At 31.0% G+C, this 24,400-nt stretch overlaps 4 protein-coding genes, 1 long non-coding RNA gene and 1 other non-coding gene across 8 annotated transcripts; 2 read left to right on the top strand and 4 right to left on the bottom strand.

Moving 5' to 3' along the window:
* Positions 1-125: 125 nt before the first annotated feature.
* On the bottom strand, positions 126-2,470 carry LOC118071819 (peroxisomal membrane protein PEX13-like). The gene is made up of 3 exons (XM_035091235.1): positions 2,065-2,470; positions 1,038-1,525; positions 126-955 (listed from the first exon to the last, which is right to left on the bottom strand). The coding sequence occupies exons 1-3, from the start codon at positions 2,130-2,132 to the stop codon at positions 426-428; spliced, it is 1,086 nt and encodes a 361-aa protein (XP_034947126.1). The 5' UTR covers positions 2,133-2,470; the 3' UTR covers positions 126-425.
* Positions 2,471-2,743: 273 nt separating this feature from the next.
* Positions 2,744-2,815, bottom strand: TRNAP-UGG (transfer RNA proline (anticodon UGG)). Its single transcript has one exon. It is a non-coding gene; the product is annotated as a tRNA-Pro (tRNA).
* Positions 2,816-3,313: 498 nt separating this feature from the next.
* On the top strand, positions 3,314-6,554 carry LOC118071853 (protein phosphatase 1 regulatory subunit 14B). Its single transcript, XM_035091305.1, has 5 exons — positions 3,314-3,663; positions 4,604-4,825; positions 4,917-5,006; positions 5,071-5,109; positions 5,459-6,554. Exons 2-5 carry the CDS (start codon positions 4,616-4,618, stop codon positions 5,498-5,500), a joined length of 381 nt encoding a protein of 126 aa, XP_034947196.1. The 5' UTR covers positions 3,314-3,663; positions 4,604-4,615; the 3' UTR covers positions 5,501-6,554.
* Positions 6,555-9,165: 2,611 nt separating this feature from the next.
* Positions 9,166-11,914, bottom strand: LOC118071848 (U4/U6.U5 tri-snRNP-associated protein 1). The gene is made up of 3 exons (XM_035091294.1): positions 11,648-11,914; positions 10,966-11,546; positions 9,166-10,858 (listed from the first exon to the last, which is right to left on the bottom strand). The coding sequence occupies exons 1-3, from the start codon at positions 11,808-11,810 to the stop codon at positions 9,350-9,352; spliced, it is 2,253 nt and encodes a 750-aa protein (XP_034947185.1). The 5' UTR covers positions 11,811-11,914; the 3' UTR covers positions 9,166-9,349.
* A 1,819-nt stretch (positions 11,915-13,733) lies between these two features.
* On the bottom strand, positions 13,734-19,985 carry LOC118071717 (protein decapentaplegic-like). Its single transcript, XM_035091054.1, has 3 exons — positions 19,849-19,985; positions 17,538-17,906; positions 13,734-15,978 (listed from the first exon to the last, which is right to left on the bottom strand). Exons 2-3 carry the CDS (start codon positions 17,875-17,877, stop codon positions 15,122-15,124), a joined length of 1,197 nt encoding a protein of 398 aa, XP_034946945.1. The 5' UTR covers positions 17,878-17,906; positions 19,849-19,985; the 3' UTR covers positions 13,734-15,121.
* Positions 18,729-24,304, top strand: LOC118071718 (uncharacterized). Of its 3 annotated transcripts, XR_004690934.1 has the most exons (7): positions 18,729-18,970; positions 19,050-19,289; positions 19,365-19,370; positions 19,461-19,694; positions 19,791-20,602; positions 20,689-22,929; positions 23,209-24,304. It is a non-coding gene; the product is annotated as an uncharacterized lncRNA (long non-coding RNA). The 3 variants fall into 3 exon arrangements; XR_004690933.1 differs by having other exon boundaries at positions 19,365-19,694; XR_004690935.1 differs by having other exon boundaries at positions 19,056-19,289; positions 19,365-19,694.
* The last annotated feature ends 96 nt before the right edge of the window (positions 24,305-24,400 follow it).

Raw genomic sequence — 24,400 nt, forward strand, 5'->3', positions numbered from 1 at the left:
TTTCAACATCATAGAAGAATAATTGATGCTATCATTGTATTCCAAATATTCCATCAGAAACATAAATAAATCATGTTTGAAAAATTTAAACAAAACTTATTTATTCATAACTTCTAATTCAATATGTTCCTAAGTATAAATATAGTAAGGAAATTTGGTTAAATTTATTTGGCTAATTATATTGTAATCATTAATTACAAAAATGCACATTATGCTTTACAAGTATAAAATCTAAAAATACCCCCACTTGATCATTAATGACAATTAAGAATCAATTAAAATAAGAAATGATATTGAGTACTATAACAGTTAAAATACAATTAAATTCCTAACTTTATCCACAATGTATTTTTTATCTGTGTCATTAAATTCTACCTCGTTAAATAAATTATTGATTCATACATCATTTTGATATATAAAATTCATCAATTAGTTGTTTCTTGATTAATTTGATTCTCGATGTTAGCATCTTTATAATTTTCTTCTAATTCATTTTCCGTTGTTGGAGGAGTGACTTGGGTATTTTCAACATCAATTTTTTTCATCAACTGACCAACTATCGTAATATAATTTAATGGAACTAAACCAACATTAACACGATCAGTGGCTTTTGACCAGCCGGGTAAATGTTTTGGTTGTAATGATTGTGGAGCCAGCCATATCTTTTGTCCTGCCTTTAAACTCATTTCATCTGGTGTAGCTGCAATGAAATCATAATTCGCCGTTGCTGAATATACTGGCTCATTATATTTAAACCATTCCTTAGGATTATTTTCATTTTCTCGAGCTTGATTAATATTATTGACTAGTTTACTGATTAAATATGGAATTGCGATTAATAAACTGAGAAATAAAAGAATGGGCCAAGTTGATGGTCCTTTTTTCTCTCTATTGAGTACTTCATAAACAGTTTTTTGCCACAGTTTTTCATCATTTGGATCTGTTGGTGATAATCCTGAAATAAAGTGTAAAATCATTATTGAATGAAATATTAAATTAAATATATAAACATGTATATTTGCAATTAATATTTATACCTAATGTAAACATTATTTTTCTATACATCCATTTTAAAAATCTTATAAGCGCAAACGTGCTTAAAAGTTGCCCAAACATTGATCTCACTCGACCAACATTTTCAGCAACACCAAGAATTGCACGGAATGAACTGGTCATTGCAAAAAATGTCGATTCTAACATCATTGTAATAGAAGAAAATGTATGAATTATGGATTCAATTGATTGAAAAGCCGGTCTGCTGCTCTCTTCTGCAAATTGAATCAACCTATTTTCTACATCACCACTTGGGCCTCCAAATTGTCCATATGTTGAAGAATACGGAGATCCAAATCCTCCATAAGATCCATATCTTCCATATCCCCAATTATTTCCGTAATTGTTATAGCCTCCGTATCCTCCGTATCCACCATATCCAGTCATGTAATTTGGTCTGTAACTACTTAAAGCATTTGATGGTCTTGGTGGTAGAGGTGGAGGTTGTGGAGTCATTCCATACGCTCCTCCACTGTAAAAAATTATAAAAAATTTAATTAGAAAAAAACAGCAAGCAATGAATACTGAATATGAATAAAACTTTTATGATCAAGATCTTCTTGAATTTGAGTTGACTATATTAATTTTTAAATTTATAAATGTAAAACTTGATTAGCAAGATTTTTCTTATGTTTATTCATTATATTTAATATTAAAATTAATATTCCTATTGTAGGAACTAGATAGATATATTTAAATAACATTGATTGAAAAATATAGATATTTTATGGATTGATTGATAGTAGGTGAACATCATAGTTACAGAGAATACAAAGTTGATGTTAATTTTTAAGATAACGTTATTAAAGATGTAAACAAAAAAATCAAGAATGTCATTGCAATAAATCAGTAGATTTTATATACATTAGAACATTTGCAATGAGCAGCATACATACGTTTGACATGTAATAAAAGAATAATAATTCATGACAATTTCTGCTTTTCATATAAAAAAATTCAGGTAAATAGTATTATTATAAAAAAAAGGAATAATAACATTTAAATAATTACCTCGGTAGAACTCCAGTTCCTTGCTTAAATTGATTTAAATTAACAGTGTTTGATCTCTGTTGATTCATGTTGGTTATTGTTTGAATGAATTTACTAGTAGATTACTTGTACAATATTAATATTCATCAATAATCAAGGGTTTATAGGGAAAATGACAGGTAAAAAATTTTCCCTCGGTCAAAGGTCGTATATTGCAACGTTCGAATTATAAGTCTTTATATGAACCATATTTATAATAAAAAATTATTTATTTACAATTAATTAGAATAGAAGTATCACAGATTTGTCGCACTTATTATTCATTTAATCTTTTATTTATTTCCATTTAAATAAGATATTAGTTTCGACAACAATTTTCCGTCATGCTTTGTAAGAAAGCATTTTGATAATGATTACTCGAGTGAAAAGAAAGATTCTAATCTAATCTATTTTTGTTTCTGACACCGACACCTAGTTGGCGCTTTATCATTTTTGCAGATGGAATTAGCGCGCTATTTAAATCATTTGAGTGTTTCAATTAATTCAAAGTAGAATATTGGAAATTATTTCAATGCTTGGGGTAACAAACACAAAAGAGAAATCAAAAAGTAAATAAAGGTGAAGCTGCTTCTGTCATGCATTGATAAAGATTCTCCAATATGTATGATATTGAAAGTAATTTGACAAAATCAAAAGAATTGGGCCCCTCCGGGATTTGAACCCGGGACCTCCTGCACCCAAAGCAGGAATCATACCCCTAGACCAAGAGGCCTTTTTATACGTTAAAATTGAAAGACATATATAAATAAATTTAAAAAATGAAGCTTTTGGGAATAAATTTCAAATACAACTTATCATTTGGGGACATCAAACGTGTTGTACATGAATTATTTTGATGTAATTCAGCAAAAACAATAGTCCAATGGGGATAGAAAAATATAAGCATATCGTTTCGAGTTCCATCATGTCATGATATAGTTCATTTATGCTTCTATTATGATTGTATTTGAAAACCAAAATTTCTTCTTCCAAATAAAAAAAAAAATCCAAAAAGAATTTTTTGAAATGAAAAATTAAAATTTTTTTTATGGACTGAACTATTTATCAAGGAAGTTTCGTCAATTGTTCACAAGAAAAAAAATGATTATATAGATGGCATTGCTTCTTGTTTACGATTGACGATAAGACGTGAATGCGAAAATAAAGGTGAATTCATAAAACTTATGCCGCGATTGATACGAACGACATTCGACTGGTCGACGGTGATTGTGTTTCTGACCAATCTGAACTCTTGGCTGGTCTCAAAGCGCTCCCCATAGTTTCTCTAAAGACTGAAGACAGTGCACAAAAATGAATAGAACCACAAATCTCTTGTCAATCGTTCAGTGAACAGACGCGTTCAACTTATACCCGCGTTTTCTGACAAATTCTTAATTTCTTATCACTAATTTAAGTGCAATTATTAGTCTTAACTGGTGTATTAATTACGTGATTAATCCTAGTTAGCACAAAAATAAAAAAAAAAAATATTAATTCTTATCTATGATCACCCTCAGTGGTTAAGAATCAATTTCTTGAATTATACAAACACCGGGCCATCAAATTCCTCCTGCTCTTGAGGTAATTATGAGTAATCGTCATAAATATTATTATGATTAAAAATTAATATACAATGAAACGAAAACAACAAAGAACTATAGAAGGTAGATGATATTCCATAATTAATATATTCGCTCACGAAAATTCTATAATTTAATTACATCTTTTTCACTTGATATCGGTTAAAATAACTTAATTATTTTTATCTATTGATTTTTTGATAAATTATAAACAATAAATAGATAAAAGGAACTAGTTTATCCATTTTTTTGCTATTTCTTGAAGTAAATTAGAAAACAATTGAGGTTATTTTATTGAAGGAATTAATATTCTTTAAAACAATCAAAATTAATTATATACCCACATAATTTATTACAAAGAATTATTTCTTCCTGAATTTGTAGAACGATAATAATTTGTACCAATTAACGTATATTTCATTTTTATCGTGTGAATATTTATTTTTTTACATTGTCATGTTTATAATAATTTTTTCCAAAAGTAATTATTTATCCATCTTAAACAATCTATGTAGTTAAAGTTAACATCTTTCTATAAGAAATCCATTGTTTTCGAACAAATATATTAGAAATATATGTCCAAGTAAATAATGTTAGATGTTCTAAACTAACTTTGTTTGCTATGAAGTAATTAATGAAAACAACAACTTAAATTGAATAAATTATAGTCCAAATTACCTTTAAAATAATTAAGAACTTCTATATGTGCGTGTGTATTGGTATTTAACAAAATAATATTACGATTCGATATTTAATCGAGATCAAAATAAACTTTTCATAAATTTTATTGAATATCTTTGAATTGAATTTAAATATCACGTTAGCCATTGCTCGAGTTTTTATAGTATGTAACTTCACAGACTCATAAATAAAATTTTTCAAAAACTCTTTACTTCTTAATAAATTTATTTGAAAGTTAAATGATTTACGTCTGTTGACAGATAACAAAAGAAATGGAGGGAGTTGGAGGTGTTTTAACTGCCGAACGAAGCCCAGCTCGTGCTAATTTACACGTGGCTTTCACAGAAAAAGGCGAAGTTAAAGAGAGGCGTGAGAAATTTCTCACAGCTAAATATGGATCTCACCAAATGTCTCTCATTAGAAAAAGACTTGCTGTTGAGATGTGGCTTTTTGATGAGCTCCAGAAACTATATGAATCGGTGGTAAGATTTTCATTGGAAGCAATTTAATCAATTAGTAAGACCAACTTATAATTCACCACAAGTTTCAATTCATTATTTATATTTATTACAGAGCGACAATGGAAAGAGTCTGGAAGTTGAAGTTGATATCGATGAATTACTAGATATGGATAGTGATGATCACAGACGAACTTACCTTCAAGTAAGTATCAACAATTGTTTATTGTATTCATAATAACTTATTCCTAATAATAAATTAATTTCAGGAATTACTGGTGGATGCTAAAAAGCCTCACGATGTAAAGGTATGTTTCATTTTATTATTATTTTTTTAGATTAATATTAGTCATTCAAATATATAGTCTATATTAGAATTATATATTTTTTCACTATTTATCAAGTATCATAGAAATAATTTAAACCATTAGCAACAATAACATGAAACATCTCGAGACTATATGACATTTTTTGGCACTGTATACCTAAGATTACCGCATCATCAAAAAATATTTGTTAACGTTGCCAAGATTTCCGGCAATTTTTAGAAATATTGCTAAATATAGCAACAAGTTGATTAGATCACCAAACTTTAAAGTTTGTAAATTCCAGTATATTAATTGATTGAATTCAAATGAATATTTTGTATTTTTATAGAAATTTATAAATGATTTGTTGGAGAAAGCGAAAACACTCTGAAAAGTAAGTACCTGCCATGGATTAGATGCTGATTTAAAAAAGCGTTACGTTTGCTCACTCTTCGTTATACGATTTGATGATCAAGGCAAAGTCTCTGTAAGTTTTTAACTACGATTGCATTTTGATTATTGATACTTAAATTTAAAACTGAAATCCAAGAGCTCACCTGGATCAAACTATGACTGTCCAAGTATATTCCATATTTTAGTACTTTAATATCGCTTTATTATATGTAATTATTATTTTTATTCTTTTTCAATATAGTTTTTTTTTAATTTTATTGTTTAATATGAATTTTTAAGTATATATTTATTGATGCTGAACACGATTAAAGTATATGTTAAGTTTGAAAAAAAAAATTTCTGTTGATTAAATTTTAAAAATTTGGCAAGAAAGTTTAAGAGCGAAGCCATCCATATTGATAAATCTCTGGCAAACAATATTATGAACAAAAAAAAGGTACAAACAAATTAAAACAAAGAGAAAAATTTTTCGAGCAATAGTTTTTCTAGATTTCCATATTTGTATGAATGGAGTTGTCATTGTTGAATTATTCACAAAAAATACCTTGAATTTTAACAAAAGGAACAAAGAGAAAAAAAGTAATGAAAATGATAATTAACACAATTTAGAACGAAGAATCATTAATTGAGCACTGGAACAGAGACACAGTGGCACTATAAATTAGCAGATCATAAAAATTACGTTAATCGAAAATCAATTAAGTGCCAAATAAATACTATACGTTGATAAAAATTAGAAATTGATAATAATAACAATAATAATAAATTGTAGAGATGAAATTTTTAGAGTGATGTACTAATATAATGTCTCATGTTCTAGTAGTAATAAAAAAAAAAATTTCCACCTCGTGTTTTGTGTCAATATGATTGTCAATCGTTATAATATTCGATGGAGAGAGATAATCGTATTGTGCGAGATTTTTTAAGCTATTAATAGCTCAAGTATCTTCTAACTTCTAATTTCATTGTTGGCCTTGCAAGTTGTTTCGATATTTATGAAGTTGAAAAATGTGATGTTAATAAAAGATTGAAAAATTGAAAAATTCACTGCCTGATGTTGATGATAGAAAACTTTAAATTAAAGAATCAAAAATTATTTTCATAAGCTATGATTGGTATTCATGTGTACAAAATGTTTTTATTCTTCAGTGGAAAATATTCACTTTATCTTATTTATTACGATTAATATTATTTTCATTCACTTATATTTATGGTTGCTTATATAAAAATACTCTAATTTAGTTCAGATTTCACAATCAATTGATATTGAAAATTTCAATTATAAGATTTATCAGTCATTATGTTTTATTATTTTTTTTTCATTGACAATTGAAACATGAAATGGCTTATGTAGATACATATCTTTAAATTATCTTACCATTACCATATCGCACTATTCAAAACAACATGTTGAAGTGAAAAAAATTTTTTGTAAATGTGATATAAATTAGGCCGTATAGATAATAGAAGAATAAAATGTCAATTGATTATCTCTACTTCATAGAATATTTATAAAATTTTTGCATTTGAGTGCGCTTATAACAAACATGTTAAATTATAAATACTCTAATTTAAGTTTAGATGTGATGATCACGGATTCACATTTAATTATTATAAAATAGATTTATATAAATGCATTTTCTGATTGTTCATGATAATTACCTAATTATTCAGGCATCAAAATTTTTGTGAACAAAACAAACTGCCAAAGATTTATTTGATTGAGTAAAAAATAAAAACCTCAAATTACAATGAATTAAAATGAAAGGAAAGCTAATGGTGCTTTATGAAGGAACAATTTAAGTAAGATTTTACTGAAATAATATAATAGATAAAAAAAATTACAATCAAACAGATGGTCTCGATTATGTATGCGATATTTAATTATTATTATCATTAATTTAAGAATTTTGACAAAAAAATGATTGTCATCAACTGATAATGTTAGAGAAAAGTAATCGATTTAACTGTAATCAACGAAACAATATTTATATCTACGTTGGCTTATTTTTAATTGATTATTATTAACACCCCATGACGTATTTACAATTTTAAAACAAATTTAAAATTATCAAATAGATTAAAATTAGTGATATATTTGTAATCGTATTCATCATAATATTACGTTTTTAATGCTTTGCTAGGGGCAGAGTTTGTTAACTGTATTGAATATAAAATAAACTAGAAAATTTATTATAAGAACATTGCAAAGAATGTGTTTTTAAAGAGAAGAAAATTGTATTAATAATTTTTGTGAATTAATTGTATCTGCAAGATTCAGTTAATTTCTTTCTCAATATCTTCCAGAGTAGTTTAGTTTATTTCTACTATCAATTAGCCAGTGAATAGCTCATTTTAAAAATATTCGAAACTGTCAAAAGTCTATTTCTAAAGATATGTTTATTATTTTTGTATCTGGCCATATCTTCATACTACTTCTGGCTGGTTCGTTCAAATAAAAAAATATGTGTATGAATAATCCATTTTTGTATATGTACATATATTGATATCATTTTTTGAGTAGATAAAACTAAAAAATATAAAAATTCTTTTTCTTAATTATATACTCGTTAAATCACTAAAAATAATATGTTAAATAATCATAAATTTAAAATTAAAGAGATTCAAATACTTAATAATTTTAATTAAAATGTTAAAAATTTTCTCTTTCTCTAAAAATAATTCTTTATACAATGTTTATAATCGAAGAGGCATTATTAAATCTCAATAATATGTCTACTTGTTTGTTTATTTCAATACAAAAATTTATTTGTGAATGTGCGGAAAAAAAGTACGTTGGATTGAAAATTAATCATTAAAAACAGTGAATGTATAATCAATGATAATTAACAAATGTAATGAAAAAAATTATTATTTAATTGTTAATTTTATATATCTTTGTACTTCCAATGTGTGTTAATTAATGAGAATTTGGTATTATGTTTAAAAAAAATTGTGAGAATGGGATTTGTAAAATCTAAAAACTCGTAAAAATGTAGTTTTTATGCTTAAAAAGTAAGAATAATTGCTGATTGCTAGTAGATATATTTACAATTCATATATAGAAGCATGCTTCCAAAATTCAATTGTCAAAAAGAAGAATGAGCTTGGAACTTGATAAATAAAAATAAAACCAACATGCATCGACAGTGTGATTTTTCGAGTATAGTATTGCAATGTACTCAGGAATGTCAATATATAACAGTGATTTGTAATAATTATAATAACGAAGTTTTAATTGTGTAATGTTTTTTTTCCATTTTTACATATACAGATAGATGTAGAATTTTATAAAAAAAAATCCATGATTGTGCTGTTATTTTTAAACGATTTAAGTTTCACATCTGAATAAAATAATAAGAATATCGTCCAAACGCACCACGAAAATAAATTACAACATACACCAATGTAATAACATGTACAATTTATAAGAAAACCAATTAAGTGTCTATTTACTGCGTTAATTAAGCAATTAGATTATCATTCGAAATACGTGTATAAACTATTTCAAGTAAATATCTATTTAAAAATATCTAACTTTTGTATTTTTTTTTTAATTAGAAAATTCGCCAATAATTATTTTATTATTCATCATAATTACATTAAATATTAAAACATAAAATACAATTACTTGAAGTCGGTAACAAATTTTCATCAATTAATCAATCAGTTTTAATTTCGAGCTGTTTTTTTATCAAACTATATTTAAATTATTATTTGGAATTTATGATGATGTGGTTTCTGTAGAACAAGATTGATGATACAAGTAATTTATATATAATCCAAAAATAAGAATTTATAATTTATTTTTAGATTCCATTAAAATTTAATGCTTTGACTTCGATATTGTTGTGGTCTGCATTTGTTTACTTCCGCTAAGGACAATGTAAGGGGATTGAGTTTCTTTCTGTTTAGCCTGAAGAAGATTCAATGTTCCTAAAGGTGTGTCAGTTGATGACATTCTCTTCATTAAAATTTCCTGTTCAGCTTTTTTCATTCTTTTTTCTACTTTATTTTTTCCTGGACCTTTCCCATGAAATTTATGAGATAAATATCTAAAAGCTTCTTTCGCACTCAGAACATGGCCATCATCATCAATATATTCTAACTTGACATTAGGTTTAAATCCTTCTTTTTCCTTGAATTCTGTTGTCGGCCCATTAAACCTATCTCTTCGACCAAATTTGTCATCATCTCCATAAGTTTTGTCTTCGATAGAGTAATTTTGAGCCTGAAGATGTGCAAAACGACTAGCAGAAGGTCTGTTAGTGTCTTCTTTTTGTAAGTATCCTTTACTCATCGCAAGTTTTAAGGCTCCTGCAAGACCTTGACCAAGAGATGGTTCAGCATCAAGAATAGCAGCTTCTAAAGCAACTGGTTCTCGTACTTGTTCATCTAATTTAACCGTATTCCAAGCGCCACGACCATCATCTTCATCTTCATGGTCCATTACTTCTTCCTTGGACTGTTCCAATTCAAAATCCATCATTTCTCGATCATTATCTTCTCGATTACCTGCTAAGCCGTAGGTAGGAATGTCTCCAAGCGTTCTACAAAATTCTGCAGTTGCATTCAATGTTATGTAACCTGTTAAATTATCCTCAGTATTTGGTGCTTCATTTTTAATTTCATTTATAACTTCATTGACACTTGGTTCAGCTTTTTGTAGACTCTTAATTCTTTTTGATGCCAAATAAAGTTCAAGATCTTTTTCATCTTCTTCAATTTTTATATTTGTAAAATCTTCTGATGGTGTTTCGTAATCAGCAACATCTAACATATCATTTGGTTCTTCTTTTACTTTAGTTTCTTCATGCTTTTTTCGTCTTCTACTTCCTAAATCTCTCAAATAATCTGTATTATCAGGTACAAGATCATCTGCTTTTAAAATTTTATTTTTTCTCAATTTTCTCACTTTCTTTTTTGGTTTTTTAAATTTCGCAAGCTCCTCATCATTATAATATTCACTAGCAAGCTTAGGCTCACTTAGTATTAAACTTTCTAGCTTCTTATTTGCTAATTTTTGTTTAACAATTTCTACACGACGTTGATGTATTTCTTTAGTATTTGTGACACCCAAAACAAAGCTTTCTTTTTTCTTTCCCTCAATTTCTTCATCATATTTCTCAAGTATTTTACCTTTCGAAAATCCAAATTCATCATAATTATCTTCATCATATGCATCGTAGCCAGGTTTTTTAGTTTTATTAAGTATATTTTGTTTATAGTGTTCATTATCTTTCATATTGACATTAACCAGAACATCTTGACTTTCATCTAATACCTCTTTATCTTCTAAAGTTAGAATAACCGTTTGTCCTTCGGTAAAATTTTCCTAGAAATAAATGAAATTAATATCTTGTTTTTAATTTGTCTTACAAAATAATTAATCTTAAATTAAAAAATATGTAGCATTAACATAATAAATAAAATATTACTTACAAGATCATGTTCCACTTTTAAACCTTTAAGATCTTTATTAGTATATGCAGTATGTCTTTCATTCCTAACTTCTTCTTTGACGAGGTTACCAATGCCAAACTCTTCATCAAGTTGATCCAGTAGTTTAGCTCTTTCTTCAGCCTTTTTCTTCTCTTCTGCCAATCGTCGATTTTTTTCTACCCACGTGCTAGCATCATCATCGGAATCATCATCCCCTAATGATTTAAGTTTTGACAAATTCGATTCAATCTGTCTTTTTTGTTTCAAAGTATTCAGTTTATCCCGCATTTTTTCATTTCTTACAGTTTCTGTTGTATTTTGCGCTGGTTTATGATAAAATTCTCCTAAATCATCTTTGATTTTATTTGGTTCATCCTTAGAAGAAGTTGAATTTACCTCCAGAGGTTTTAATCCAAGTTTTGCTCTTAACCTATTAGTTTCTTCAATTGAAATAGATTCTTGGGAACCTCCTCCTTTAGACGGCGAAGGACTTCGTGGTTTCGATATTTCTGGTGGAGGCGGTGTAACATCATGATTCTTTGATATCTTTGGTGGTGGTGGAGGTGTACTAACAATCTCAACTGAAATAAAATAAAATTTGATAAGCTATTTTTATCCTTGAAAACATTATAATTTAATTTAAATAAAATTAATTCTAAAAAATAAAATTGTTCAAAGTTACCATCACTATCATAATCTTTACGATCTTTTCTTTTATGTTTTTTGTGATGTCTATGTTTATCCACTTTTTCTGGTTCTGGAGAATAAGATCTTGAACGACTACGATGCCTCTTCTTTTTCACATCTTTATTTTTATCAGTCTTATGTCTTTTATTCGATCCCATATCTTATGATTTTATGATTGTAATTAATTTATACAAACTCTAAATATTTTTACACTTGACAATGCTTTCTTACGTTAACCAACGTTAACAGAAATAAACATAACCTTCTAAATTCCAGTAAATATACGCATGCGCGAAAATAATTCTCAAAATATCCGTCAGTTGGCGTGCAGTGCATATTTTATTACCGGAAATCCAAGGGAACCGGAAATAGATGATGGACTGATCAAAAATTAAGTTTTTAATAAATAACGTCGGTTTTATTTATTATTCATCTCTCAATTGTTCGATTTCAAAAAATTCATATATTCATACTTTATTGATATATTAAATAAACACATTACCGGAATGTATAAATAGTTAGATTTTGAAAAATATCAAAGGAATTCGAAGAATCAAATGACTGGACTTTCTACAAAGTTCCAAACTCATGTTAATATTTCATAGGAATCCTGCTGGAAAAAGGTTTAACATGTTTCTGAAGTAGGAAAATACATATGAGCTCCGTTAGAGTCAGCATTTTAGGTTGTTTGAGGTTCCGACTACCTGAAATTGTCATTAGGTTAGTTGGCTGTTGAAGCATAAGATTGAAAAGAAGGTCTGCGAGTGTGTCATCAACGGCTAGATGAAACGTATTTTTTTCCCACTCACTTATTTTCTAGTTCTCATGAGTTTATCTTTTAGGATAAAGTCATTATCGCTGGATAAAATGGTCTTTCGTGAGGTATCTCAAAGGATCAAAATGATGAGGAGTGGAATGATGAGCAGAATGGGATGAGGAAGCAAAATGATGAGAATGAGAAATAAGAGGTTTCTTGAGTAAAAAATGATGGTATTAGCCAATATATGAGAACTCGAGACCAGTCGGTAGGGTCTTGAGTGGTCCCTTGTTCGTTCGTGCATCGTGAATAACGCGAGAAAGTGCTTGAGGGCAACTCGTGGGCACGGGCCATGCCAGTAGACCTGAGAGAAAAGGAAGAATGAGAAAAAGACAAGGCGCATTGGGTTGCTACCACTACTAATACCATCAAGAACCGCATTCTCTACCTGTGTGGTAAAACGCTCACGCAGGACCCCAAGGGACACTCAAAAACAAAGACCATTCGACGTCCTGTTCTAACATGACCCTTCATTATGAAACAATTTCCACATTCTACCGCTGGTTCGACAAAGAGAAAGGTCCACACTCTTCGATACTTAAGGTACCAAAATTGTCCCCTTCAGAATTGTTGTAATACAAGTTTATTGGTAGACTTAGTTACCTAGCAAGTAGTTATTTGAACAAGGGTTTCTCATTATTTACAATGTAATTATACTAAGAGCATACAATCCTGAAGATTTACTAAAATGAATATACGTGTTATGCTAATCTTCATTGAACACAATAAGACTGGTACCTTATTACTTGAAAATTACCTGCTTTCAATGACTCAGGAAATTTCAAAACTATTGTCACAAGATTAGAAAAATTTCCATTTGATAATACCACCATTAACCTTTACTGGTACCTCATAAAAGTCAGGTTTTACCAAGCACAACTATAAATCAACCTTACTAATCTAGTTGTATTCTATTTTCATATTTACTGTGGCTCTACATTGGTAAATTATATTATTCAAATAAATTTATCTTGAAGATATTTAATATTATGTTATATTTGAAATTGAAAGAGAATGAATCAATTGAACTACATTAAGTTATCGAATAAAAAAAAGTGAAAAATTGAAAATAAAATATTTTTGAGGTAATATATAATAATCATAACAATAAATAAAGTTAAACATAAATAAACACAATTATTTGATATGTTTTGATCCAATTTATTTGCAAATACAAAGAACATATAGTTTCATTCTTTGTACGACTATTTACTCATAAATTTGGAGCATTTGTATTTATTAATTAATATTAACATAATATAGATATGTTTAAAAAATATACATTACTTAATACTTTACAAATTATAAATTATTTACAATATCTTTACACAACGATTAATCGCTTATTCACACATTTTACACAAGGGTAAAGAAGGGGTAATCAAGGATTAAGGAGAATTAGGATCAGGTTTTTAAAGAATATTTGTTTAATGCTATCAACATAAGCTTCTGTACAAATATACATGCGAGCTTTAATTTGAATTGGCTGTAGTTTCCTTAATTATTTACGTTATTTTTGCGAAATAAAAAAAATTTAAAGCAAAAATAAAAATAAATAGTAATCCTTAAGCAGGTACGATTTACATTGACATAATTACATACACTTAGAACATCTATAAAAATATTTATAAATATTATTTATAGCTTTCAATGCATCAATTAATTTTTAAATGAATAAAATGACGAGGAAATCACATTACAATTAATCCACAACTACATTCACAGTAGTTCAGCCACTAGGAGGATATGGAGATAAGTTCTAAAAGTATGCAACCGTCTCAATCAAGTGTTTTGTAAAAAAATTAAAAAATTCACATACAAGTTTATCCAGTTCACTAGTTCATTTTGTCAAGTAGAAATAATGCTTAAAAATTAACATAACACTGTTGATTCACATCAAAAACGTCAGCACGACACTTAATCAGAGTAGATCAGCATAAGTAACTTGACTATATTCATTGTTTAATGCGAATAATAACCATACCAATGGCACTAAAGTCGCATAGATGATAAAAAACTAAGCTCCTCCAAAATACATCTATGTATCCGTATTCTTTATCATGATAATCATTAACACTATCATCATCATAATCATCATTTTCGGTATTGAAATATATGCCTTTTCCATGGGACATGTAGCACCTATAGATGCAGCAGAGTAAATCTTATACCGGTTTTTCTCTACAGCCTTATTAATAAATTATACGAGCGTCCAAGGAGGTTCGGGTTTGCCTATCGTGTAGCTCTTAAGCCAAGTGAACGAGCGAATAAGCGAGTTAGGCAGGAGACCAACAGCCAGGCACCTTGGTTCATAAGTTGTTGAGTTTGTTGATTACTGAAAGTGTAGAGAATGCGGCAGCGTCACGCACTCTGAGCTGGTTCTCTCTCAGAGCCCGTTCTCTCTCGGTCTAACGAGCAACAGCCACGAGGATGGAGCAATACACAGGTGGGTGGAAGGGAGAGAATGGAAGCTGGTAGTAGCAGCAGTGGCAATCCACGCACCAACGTCACACACTTGTCCTCTTGCCCGTCGTTTTCATATATTCCAGTACTCGAGATATTTTTAATTCATCTCAGTATAATTATTACTAAATTCCAAATGCCTCATATATAGATATATGTATATATATGTACATGTTGCGTCAAGTCATATCAGCGACAACCGCAACCAAGTACTGACATGTCCTGGTAATTTTTAAGCACCACTTTGTTCTCTTCATCAAGATACAGCATGGATATTGAACTAAGAGCTGTTGGAATACAGCAAGCCTTGGGAACCAGTGCTGGATTCGTTGAATACACAAGATTCTGTACTATTGCGTGGTTTGTTGAGTTTAAATGATCAGATAAAGGAAAAGGACAATCTCCATGGCAATAAAATGCATCATAACCAGGTGGTGCTACAATCCAATCATTCCATCCGACATCAGAAAAATCAACATATAAAGGATGTCTTCTACAATTTTCTCTGCCGTCTTTGCGTCGATTTTTACGTACTGCAGCTCTTCGTGTTCGACGTTTTATGATATCCGACGCTGAAGCCATTTTGTTACGACCATCATCAGTGTAAGTAAAGAGTGTGGGTCGTACGTCGTCCCATGTATCATGAGATTCTTCAACATTACGTTTTAATCTAACATGTGGTTTGTCGTTTTCTTTGATTCCATGCACTTGGATCAATAAGCCGTGATTATGTTTAGGTTCTTCTAGCCATCGTGCTACCGCCGGATTTACATCAAGACTTATTGTACTGTTGCTTGTCACATCAATTACTTTACTGTCAATGAGTCTTAATATTGGTGCTTTCTTTTCTTTTTTAGCACCTGGACGAACAATATCGTATACCAAAACTCTACCTGTTTTTTTCTCTTTTGAATTTTTCTTCAACAATGCAGTACGTGATAAACTTAATTCCGCTGCTTGTAATTTTTCTGTTGAAGGTATACTGCTTAGATCAAATGATAATCGAAAACGATTTATCGATTGAAATTTGTCATCCAGTGGACTTTCTGTGAACAAAAAAAAGATCATTCATTTTTAGTATACAATTTTGGAGTATAGAATTGCTTTATCTATTTAACGAAAAGTCAATTAGTATAACTGTTGAAAATTGATTATGACTAAGCCAAGTGTTGTAGATAGAGAGAACAAAAAATGACCAATTAGTTGTTCAGAGGGTGGTCCAGAAGTTCAGCTATGCTTGAATATCATGTCAGTAATAGCACTCATCTAAAGGTCTAGATAAGAAATCTTCAAGGATACATTTATACTTGTCGCAACTTTTAAGTTGTAGAGTCGAAGTTTTTCTACTTATTCATAGAATTCCTCTCGGTTATTCATGCCTAAAATTTTTCCCACATTCTTTCATACATTTTTCTATCTTAAAAATGAGTATTGTCTAAATATGTATAGTACTTATCCTATTATAGATTTAAAATGGATTATATGAAATAAGTAGTAAAGAGAATTCGAAGCGTTATGCACGAATAAACAAGTTATATTACCTTGAAGTCAAAACCTTCCTTTCGATATCTCTATTTGAACTACAGCAGCAACAAGCGATCAATGTAGTAATAAAATCAATAGCTTTTCAAGAAATCAAGGCCACCGCCTTTCTGTTTTTTAAGAAAAATATATAATCTTTGGCGTAATTAAATGGGATAGAAAATTATTTCACTAGGAAAATATTTTCCAACCATGAATAATCTCATTCTATAGACTCAATAGCAGCCATGAAATGAATAAGAATGAATGAATGGGAGTTGACGAGAATGCTATGGCTACCTGTGAGAGCTACCTTAAATAAAACGCTTCATTTTTTTTCTTAATGCTCTTATGTGTATACAATGTATCCACTAAAGCTCTCCAGTCTTTTCAGATTTAGAAATGGATATCCCTGACAATGCACCATCTTTCTCACCTATTGTGTATTTTTACTTGGCCTGTCATCATCAATTTCAACAAGAATACCTTTGAATAATCGTCTTATAGATGTTAAGAGTAAATAAAAATATAAATAAAGGATCTACTCAATCAATTAACCATAATTGCTGGTAAATAAGTAATATTATATTGTTAAAAAATAATTTGATCCTTCAAAAAATTTATCTTCTTCATTTTCCCATCTTATTACTGTCATTTATAATTAATTACATATTAAATACATATGTATTTTATTTTTCTATTCATAAATTTTTATTCTGAATTAATTTATTCTTTTCTTAAGTTAACCTTCAATCGGATCATTGGTCTATTATTAATTTTTTCAAGAAACTTCATTTTTAAATATAAATAACTATGAATAATAAAATGAATATAGTGATTTGATATTAAAAATTCTTGAATAATATATTTTCCTCTCAATTTTGGTTTAACTGGTGGAAAGTTTTGATTGCTGAATATTGACTATGTATTTATTGTCAAAGAGATCAAAGTATTCTTGTATCATCATTAAAAGATATTCAATTAATAATTTTACTTTATATTTCTTGCTTAATGTTATTGAAACTGATATTGGAGTAAATTTCTTTGGGTATATTTATCATAATAATTATTTATAAATACTAACCTTTATGCAAGAAAGATCGAACAGTATTGGCGGATCTAGTGTGTAATCCTCGTTTTGCAATATCTGCAGTACCAATAGAATTTTGTTTAGCATAAAGTTTTCTCAGTGATTCTGGAATGTGTGCCTTTCCACCAAGAGGTCTTGGTCTCTTGGAAAATCCCAAAAGAGCAAGAAGAGATGCCTCAACAGTAGCAATAGTTTCCTGTCTTTCAGTCAAGTTCATGTTGTTGGTGAAGTTCTCTTTGACTTGGACAATGCTGTCAGCGTTTGACTTTGTCACATCACCAACCAGCACGCCCACTCCCACAAACACCAATCTCAGCAGCAGCAACGTGCGCATCGTATCGCCAGTCACTGGCACTGCCACTCCTGAAACATACAATTATCCAGGGTGTGGCTTTAGTACAGATTTTTTTATAATCTAACAGCTTTTTAGCGATTAAAACTAGATAAATTACTAACTTCCAAAGCAAATTGAATTATATTAAGAAAAATTTCATGCATTCTTTCATTTTATATTTCAGACTAGCATCATAATGTTTGCCAGTTAAAAGTAGACATTTTTTTATACTTCCAAAGAGTATCAGATAATTAATGCTTCATTTTGTAAAAAAACGATTGGTAAAATGCCATGATAAGCTAAAATGATGAAGGATATGTCTTAATTTTCTGCATAATAAGCATGACATTTGTGATTTCACATTACCATTAACCCTTAAGAACCCTCGTTCCTCATACCTACATTACTCTTGTGATGAGTAAATTACTTATAGCGAGAATTCTAAAGGATTGACTTAATAAAATATTCCATGCAGATTAATGTTGATGAAAAATATGTAATCTAAATAAACAACACGTGTTAGTAGTAAGTAAAACATTAAATGGTTGTGAAGGTTGGATTGTACATGTAACTTTTGCAATATGTAGTGCGCACAGACCACCGGTTTTTGGTTGATGATTTATCTAACCGCATATACTTTTCTTGTTTTACGTTTATATAAATAATGTTACAGCTTGTTGAATAATAGAATTATTGATGATTTTAGTTTGTCGAGAAATTTATCAAATAAAACCATAATTTTGAGAAAAAATTGTAATTAATTGTATAAAAAACTAGAAATAACAGATAAAAAATGATAGGTAGATGGCGGCATCTGAGAAAGACGCGGCTGGTGGAGACGGTAAGGCTGGCGCTGCTAGAGCCAAGCTGTCTGCTGGAGATTCCTTATGTATATAATCTCCCCCGCCGGATCTCTTACGAGGCTCGGCTGGGGAAGCCACAGACCTCTGCTGCTTCGTCTTCTCGTTCCTCAGGTTGTGTTCTAGTGCGATAATCGATGACGGAACTTGTTTAGAGATCAAAAGTTGATAGAATACATGACAAAGATCAAAACTTGCGGATGAGTACAAACTTACAGCTGTTTTTTTTCAAGGTAAGCTATTAGCATGTGAGTAATGTAAAGATGACTGTTTTTTTTAAAATACTTTTTGTACTTCCGGGTATGTTGAAAGATGCAGGTGTAAGATAGAAGGTAATTGATAACAAGAATTTGACACATCCTGATAATCGCCGCCATTTTGTTCCTGATATTTAGTACGAATACGAGTTGAAATCATATATTCAATTGATGATATTGATAATAAAGAATGTATAGAAGTGATGAGAGAAACACGACAACCTCGATAATGCATGATACGTGGTCATAAAAGTGATCAACCTTCCAGAAATATCTTGAAGCTCTTTCAAAACAAGTAAATATATCACAATTGAGTGAAATAAAGAAACGCCATTGATGTGTTTTATGATTATTAATGTTTGTTAAACAGGATGCTGTAAGTAATTAAATATATTTTTTATCCTGCACGTGACGCTGCAGATGGATTTATGCTGAAATAATTGATGGAAAAAATTTTATGTTGGAGAATCAAGCTGGCTCGCATCCGCTAAGGAATGTGGTCCGCGTCGTGGAATCTGCGCGCAAGCAGGCAAGGATACGGGGCCGCAGAGCGAGTCTGATGGTGGCCGATTGCCACGGTGGAACGCGCGGGAGCACGCATACACATACACGCAACGTCATCGTCGAAAATAATCAGACAAATCTTTCACGATATAAGAATGACAATTAACTTAATAAGTGTTATATGAATGTAGAAGAAGTAAGTAATTAAAACTAATATTAGAAGAGAATGATATGTAAAAGAAAGTCATCAATTTATACATATATGTTCTATCAATATGTATTTGTTTTGTAGAACATGTTACGCAAAATTTATATGCAGGATATATGTGAAAATGGATGTAGGTTCTTACCTATAGCTAGCCGTGAGTCCGAAGCCTAAACAGCCACGGCATCTCAGCGTGTCCATACAACGTGAAAACTCTTTGGTTGGCCGTAGCCAAAGCACTTATATCACCGACACAAACCACCATTCACGCGTTTAATCAAGTCTGGATCAAGTGTAGAATAATCAAAGAATCAAATTGATCTATTTGAAGATGAAGTGTTAACGTTGATTGAACACTGGATATACCGATGAGATAAATGTATAATTCAACTATTCACTGTTATTAATAATGAAGGTAAGCACATCACTACGAAAATGTCACGATGAGAATGAAGACGACAGTAAGAAGAGTCGTCCGACACGGTTGATAGGCGTCGTGTGACTACTGGTTGCTGCTCAGGAGCAAGCGCCAAGGAGCCTTCCTCGCGCTCACCACGATTACCGTCCCCGCCGGTACGGACTGTCGTACGCAAGATGGAGCAATTCCCCTACTGAACCGTAGAGAGCGTCGATTCATAAGTACACGCGCTCATTTGGACAGGGCCGCTCCAAATGGACTATGGGCCCCGACCATGGTCCCTTTTATCCCCTCCATTAAGCTCTTCCACCTGCTAAGTTTAAAAGAAAGCCCTCCTCCTAGGCGCACTTATGCTATTTCCACCACTTGGAGTCCTCGCTTTCTTTCCCCCCACTGTGGTATTTTACCTGCGCCAAAGTATCATAGTTATCTTCTTCAGCTGGTTGAAGGATGGTCCATTTCACTTGACTCGCATGACTAAGTAAATCTTGATTAAGATTTTTTATTTTATTGGTGAACCACGGCACTGAAAAGAACTGATTAATTGATTATTAATATTAAATGTAGATGATGAAACGAATAAAATGTTGGAGAAGGATAACAAGGGAATACGAGAAATGCTACTAGCTTGGCTGACCGGTCTTCCTGCCGCGCGCCATGCTGTCTGCCCGATTCCTGCATACTTCCCACTTGGCAATTGGATATTTTACGCCATTTCCGCTTGACAACTCAATCACACTGGAGATTTCATGGAGATGCCCACGCGTTTCCTTCCACAAGACTGCAAATGCGGCTAATAAATGACCTGAGAGACTGCGGACAATGAAAAATGATAGAGTGAGAAATCTAGATGCAGCAACTGAACAATCATTATCGTACTACGGTTGTTCGCTTCCAATTATTATTTCTGCAAACTATAACACGTTTCGACATGCTGAAGAAGAATGATTTCCTCTCCACGAATCCATCTGAGATTATATGCAATTTCCGCTCTGCCAATAACAGACTTGGTCGGAAGTTGAAAAATTCTAAATTAAATTCTATCATCGCAATAAATGCTATCGAGCACCCTGTGGGTTGTGAAAAAAAAGAAAAAGAAGAAGAGAATGTGTCCTCTAGCTTGTAAAGGGGGTTGAGGGGGTCATGATGGAGAAGCAGAAGAAGAACCGGCCGAAGAACTACAGAGAGCAGAGACGACAGGAGTGGCGGTGAGGAACAAGGTAGAAGATATCGTGCCGGTTAGTGCTCCGCCCCAGCTTCAGGGTCGTCTTAATTACCGGGTGGTCCAGTTCGGAACCCCATAAATATTTCGTGCTGCGGCGCTCTTTCCTTAGAGACCCCAGAACTCTTCAGAAACTATCTTTAGTGAATAAGCAACAGTATCCTAGACTCTAGCAAGAATATGAGAAAGATATAGATATACTTGAGATCCTCATCCAAGCTTTCACAGTCGCTTCTATATATAATTCCATCATTAGATTGGCTCTTTGTATTTTGACTTCCACCGCCAGATGAACAACCGGATGAGATCCAGCTCTTTCAACGTTCCATTCTCATCCAAGCTGGGAGCCACCAAGTCTACCGAAAGTTAGTCATCTTGTACATTAAAGAATAAAAAGAAGGAGAAACGAAAAAAAGAGAATATGATTGATTTTTATCTTATTTTCGGCGTTATCAAAAGAAAAATGAGCCGTAGCACTAAAAGAGGATTAGTAGTTTTTTTTTCTCTATTTTCTCAGGTATATTTGAAAGATAACAAGGATCCTCGACCACGTCACCCTGCTTCAAACTGGGTAGAGGCCTCCTACGCTGCATAGTCGGCAGAATGTCTTTTGCATGAGTCACATAGGACATCTCTATTATGTGCTCAATTCGCCAAAATTTATTATAACTTTAACAGATTTATATCTCATATACTTTTCCACGTATATTGAATCAATCCTTGTCTTATCTCTCTTCTTTAGAATATTTTTCTTCTTTTTACGACCCGCCCACATGCGAACAGCCTAAAACAATGGCCATTACTACCAATTTTCGATGAGCTGTCATCAACCACCCACAGGCATATAAGAGTAAGACGAGGGAGCTAGGGAACTATCATTTGTGTGGTCTGGCCAGCGGAATAAAGAGAGACAAATGAAAAAAAAAAAGAGAAAGACCACCTTCGTAGAAGCCACTTTACTCTCGCGAGAACAGAGAACGTTCTCTCTTTCTCTCTCTATTTCGAAATTCTTCGCGGACCGAGTGGGGTCAGCATGAGAACCAAAGATGTAAATTCCCACCGAGTCCACTTGCGTTGCTCGTTCATCAAATGGATTAGAAATTAATAATCAATGTTCTTTAGTCATTTATATTTACTTGGAAGAGAAAAAATAACCATAATTGACGTAAATATCATTAGTAATTACCTTTTTAAATTTTATTGCAGAAAACTGATTAAGTATTCCTTAAAAAAAAAATATCAACTGAGCTGTTATTCAGACACCTGATGGCAACTCATTGTGCAAGGCGTAATTATGTAACTTCAACTTGTAAGTGTGTGCGCTGTAAATTTCCAATACATAACTTAAGGACTCTAAAGAAAATCGTATAATACGTCATAAAGTTCTACGAAGACAAAAGTAGAAAAACCTGTACCTTAGAAATAATGCATACATTATCAATGTTATTTAAAATATGTGCATTGCTCATGTTTCTCATCATTAACTTCAGCACGTCTTCAGAACATATTATGTCCATTCCCAGCAGATGAAGTTTATTTCAAATTAAAATGGTTAAGTACCAAGAACAGTAATGTTATACGCTAAGGTAATGACATATAAAGTTAACATCTTACAAAAAAAAAAATCAATCTGGTCTTTTATTTTAAGCAATTCAATTTATATTTTTTATTCTATCACACAATAAGTCAGGTATTGGAAAATAAAATGATTTTATTTCAAGGTGATAGAAACCAAATTGATTAATAAATTACACTCTATATCAATAACATTTTTAAATAACTAAGGAACATTAAATAATTATATTAATATTAATACATGTTATATAATTAGATTTTTCAAATATTTTGTCTTCGATTTTTTTCAGCTAATTTCCAATAGGAATGAATTAAATTCAATGATTGGAGATAATAATAGAATGAATTTTATGATGTGAAATCTCAACTGGAAAAAAATACTCAAAATTGGTTTAATGGAAGCAGTTTGCAAATATAATGAAGAAAAAGTGTTACGTTGAAAATTTATTCGATAAAAGACATACATAGTATTGGAGCCAGATATAGCTGATGCGATCTAATGAGCACCCTCACCTGTTCATCTACACATGTAACAGCCAGCTGTACGCAGTAAGAACGACCTAGCGGACAAGTAAACAGGTTGATATATGTACCTTATTCCTATATATAGCCACATCTCTCGTCTCCCGGAAACTTGTTTCTTCTCATCGTGACGAGGTATCTCAGAGGAACATTGAATTTCACTCATACATGTGAATAAATTGATTCTCAGACAGTATCATTGATTCAATCAACATGCATGCTGAAGATGGATTAAGGTAGTTGTTAGAAGAATGCGTGAGTGATCAATGTTAATAAGACCACATTCGAAAGACTTGTGAGAGTATAGAGGTAAGCAAGACTCTGGAACTTGGCACTTTTGGTACGCGGCAGACAGCGCGTCGCCCAATCTCCACAGGCAACTTCTGTACTCGTACCAGTGTTAACTAGTGGCTCAATCCGATCATTCCATTTTAAACCAACTGAAAAACTAGAAAAGTCTTCCTAACTTTGACTCCTTAATAGTCATTAAAATCAATGTAGAATTAAAGTCTCGCCAAAACTATTAAGTCTAATCCAGCGGATTAAACACTAAACTCAGTTAGTAAAAACTTTTGTTATAAACGTAGTTCCTATGACCTCATATACATTATCATGATATCTTAAACAGCTGGAAAAAGCTTCAGAAATAGATTCACATGCCGCCAGAATTATGTCTGAATATTGGAATATTCTCAGAAGTTGATGTTTATCATTTCAAGAAATAAATTTGACTGCGCAAAATATCCATTTATAATACAAAAGAAGTTGATATTTTGACGTTAATTTTCCTTTGTTAGCTATTGGTTTTACGTAGAAAATTATTCGCTTCTGTAGAACAATTCATTTAAATAAAATAAAACTGAATCATTAGTTGGATCAAATAATAAACTTAATTAATAAACATTAAAAGAATTTTAAAACTATGAATTTATTTGCTAAAAATTAATTGTTATTATAATC

The sequence above is a fragment of the Chelonus insularis genome, unplaced genomic scaffold, assembly GCF_013357705.1.
Source record: "Chelonus insularis isolate UGA/USDA-ARS -01 unplaced genomic scaffold, ASM1335770v1 contig_88_pilon, whole genome shotgun sequence".
NCBI lineage: Eukaryota > Metazoa > Arthropoda > Insecta > Hymenoptera > Braconidae > Chelonus > Chelonus insularis.

Bases quoted from the DNA above. Each gene is read 5' to 3' on its own strand.
- LOC118071819 (XM_035091235.1), bottom strand. From the start codon at position 2,132: ATGAATCAACAGAGATCAAACACTGTTAATTTAAATCAATTTAAGCAA. The intron at 1,526-2,064 runs GTAATTATTTAA...AATTTTTTACAG, and splicing joins GGAACTGGAGTTCTACCGAG to TGGAGGAGCGTATGGAATGA. The intron at 956-1,037 runs GTATAAATATTA...ACTTTATTTCAG, and splicing joins AAAAATAATGTTTACATTAG to GATTATCACCAACAGATCCA.
- LOC118071853 (XM_035091305.1), top strand. From the start codon at position 4,616: ATGGAGGGAGTTGGAGGTGTTTTAACTGCCGAACGAAGCCCAGCTCGT. The intron at 5,007-5,070 runs GTAAGTATCAAC...AATTAATTTCAG, and splicing joins ACAGACGAACTTACCTTCAA to GAATTACTGGTGGATGCTAA. The intron at 5,110-5,458 runs GTATGTTTCATT...GTATTTTTATAG, and splicing joins AAAAGCCTCACGATGTAAAG to AAATTTATAAATGATTTGTT.
- LOC118071848 (XM_035091294.1), bottom strand. From the start codon at position 11,810: ATGGGATCGAATAAAAGACATAAGACTGATAAAAATAAAGATGTGAAA. The intron at 11,547-11,647 runs GTAACTTTGAAC...ATTTTATTTCAG, and splicing joins TAAAGATTATGATAGTGATG to TTGAGATTGTTAGTACACCT. The intron at 10,859-10,965 runs GTAAGTAATATT...ATTTATTTCTAG, and splicing joins TAAAAGTGGAACATGATCTT to GAAAATTTTACCGAAGGACA.
- LOC118071717 (XM_035091054.1), bottom strand. From the start codon at position 17,877: ATGCGCACGTTGCTGCTGCTGAGATTGGTGTTTGTGGGAGTGGGCGTG. The intron at 15,979-17,537 runs GTTAGTATTTAT...TTTTGTTCACAG, and splicing joins TCGATCTTTCTTGCATAAAG to AAAGTCCACTGGATGACAAA.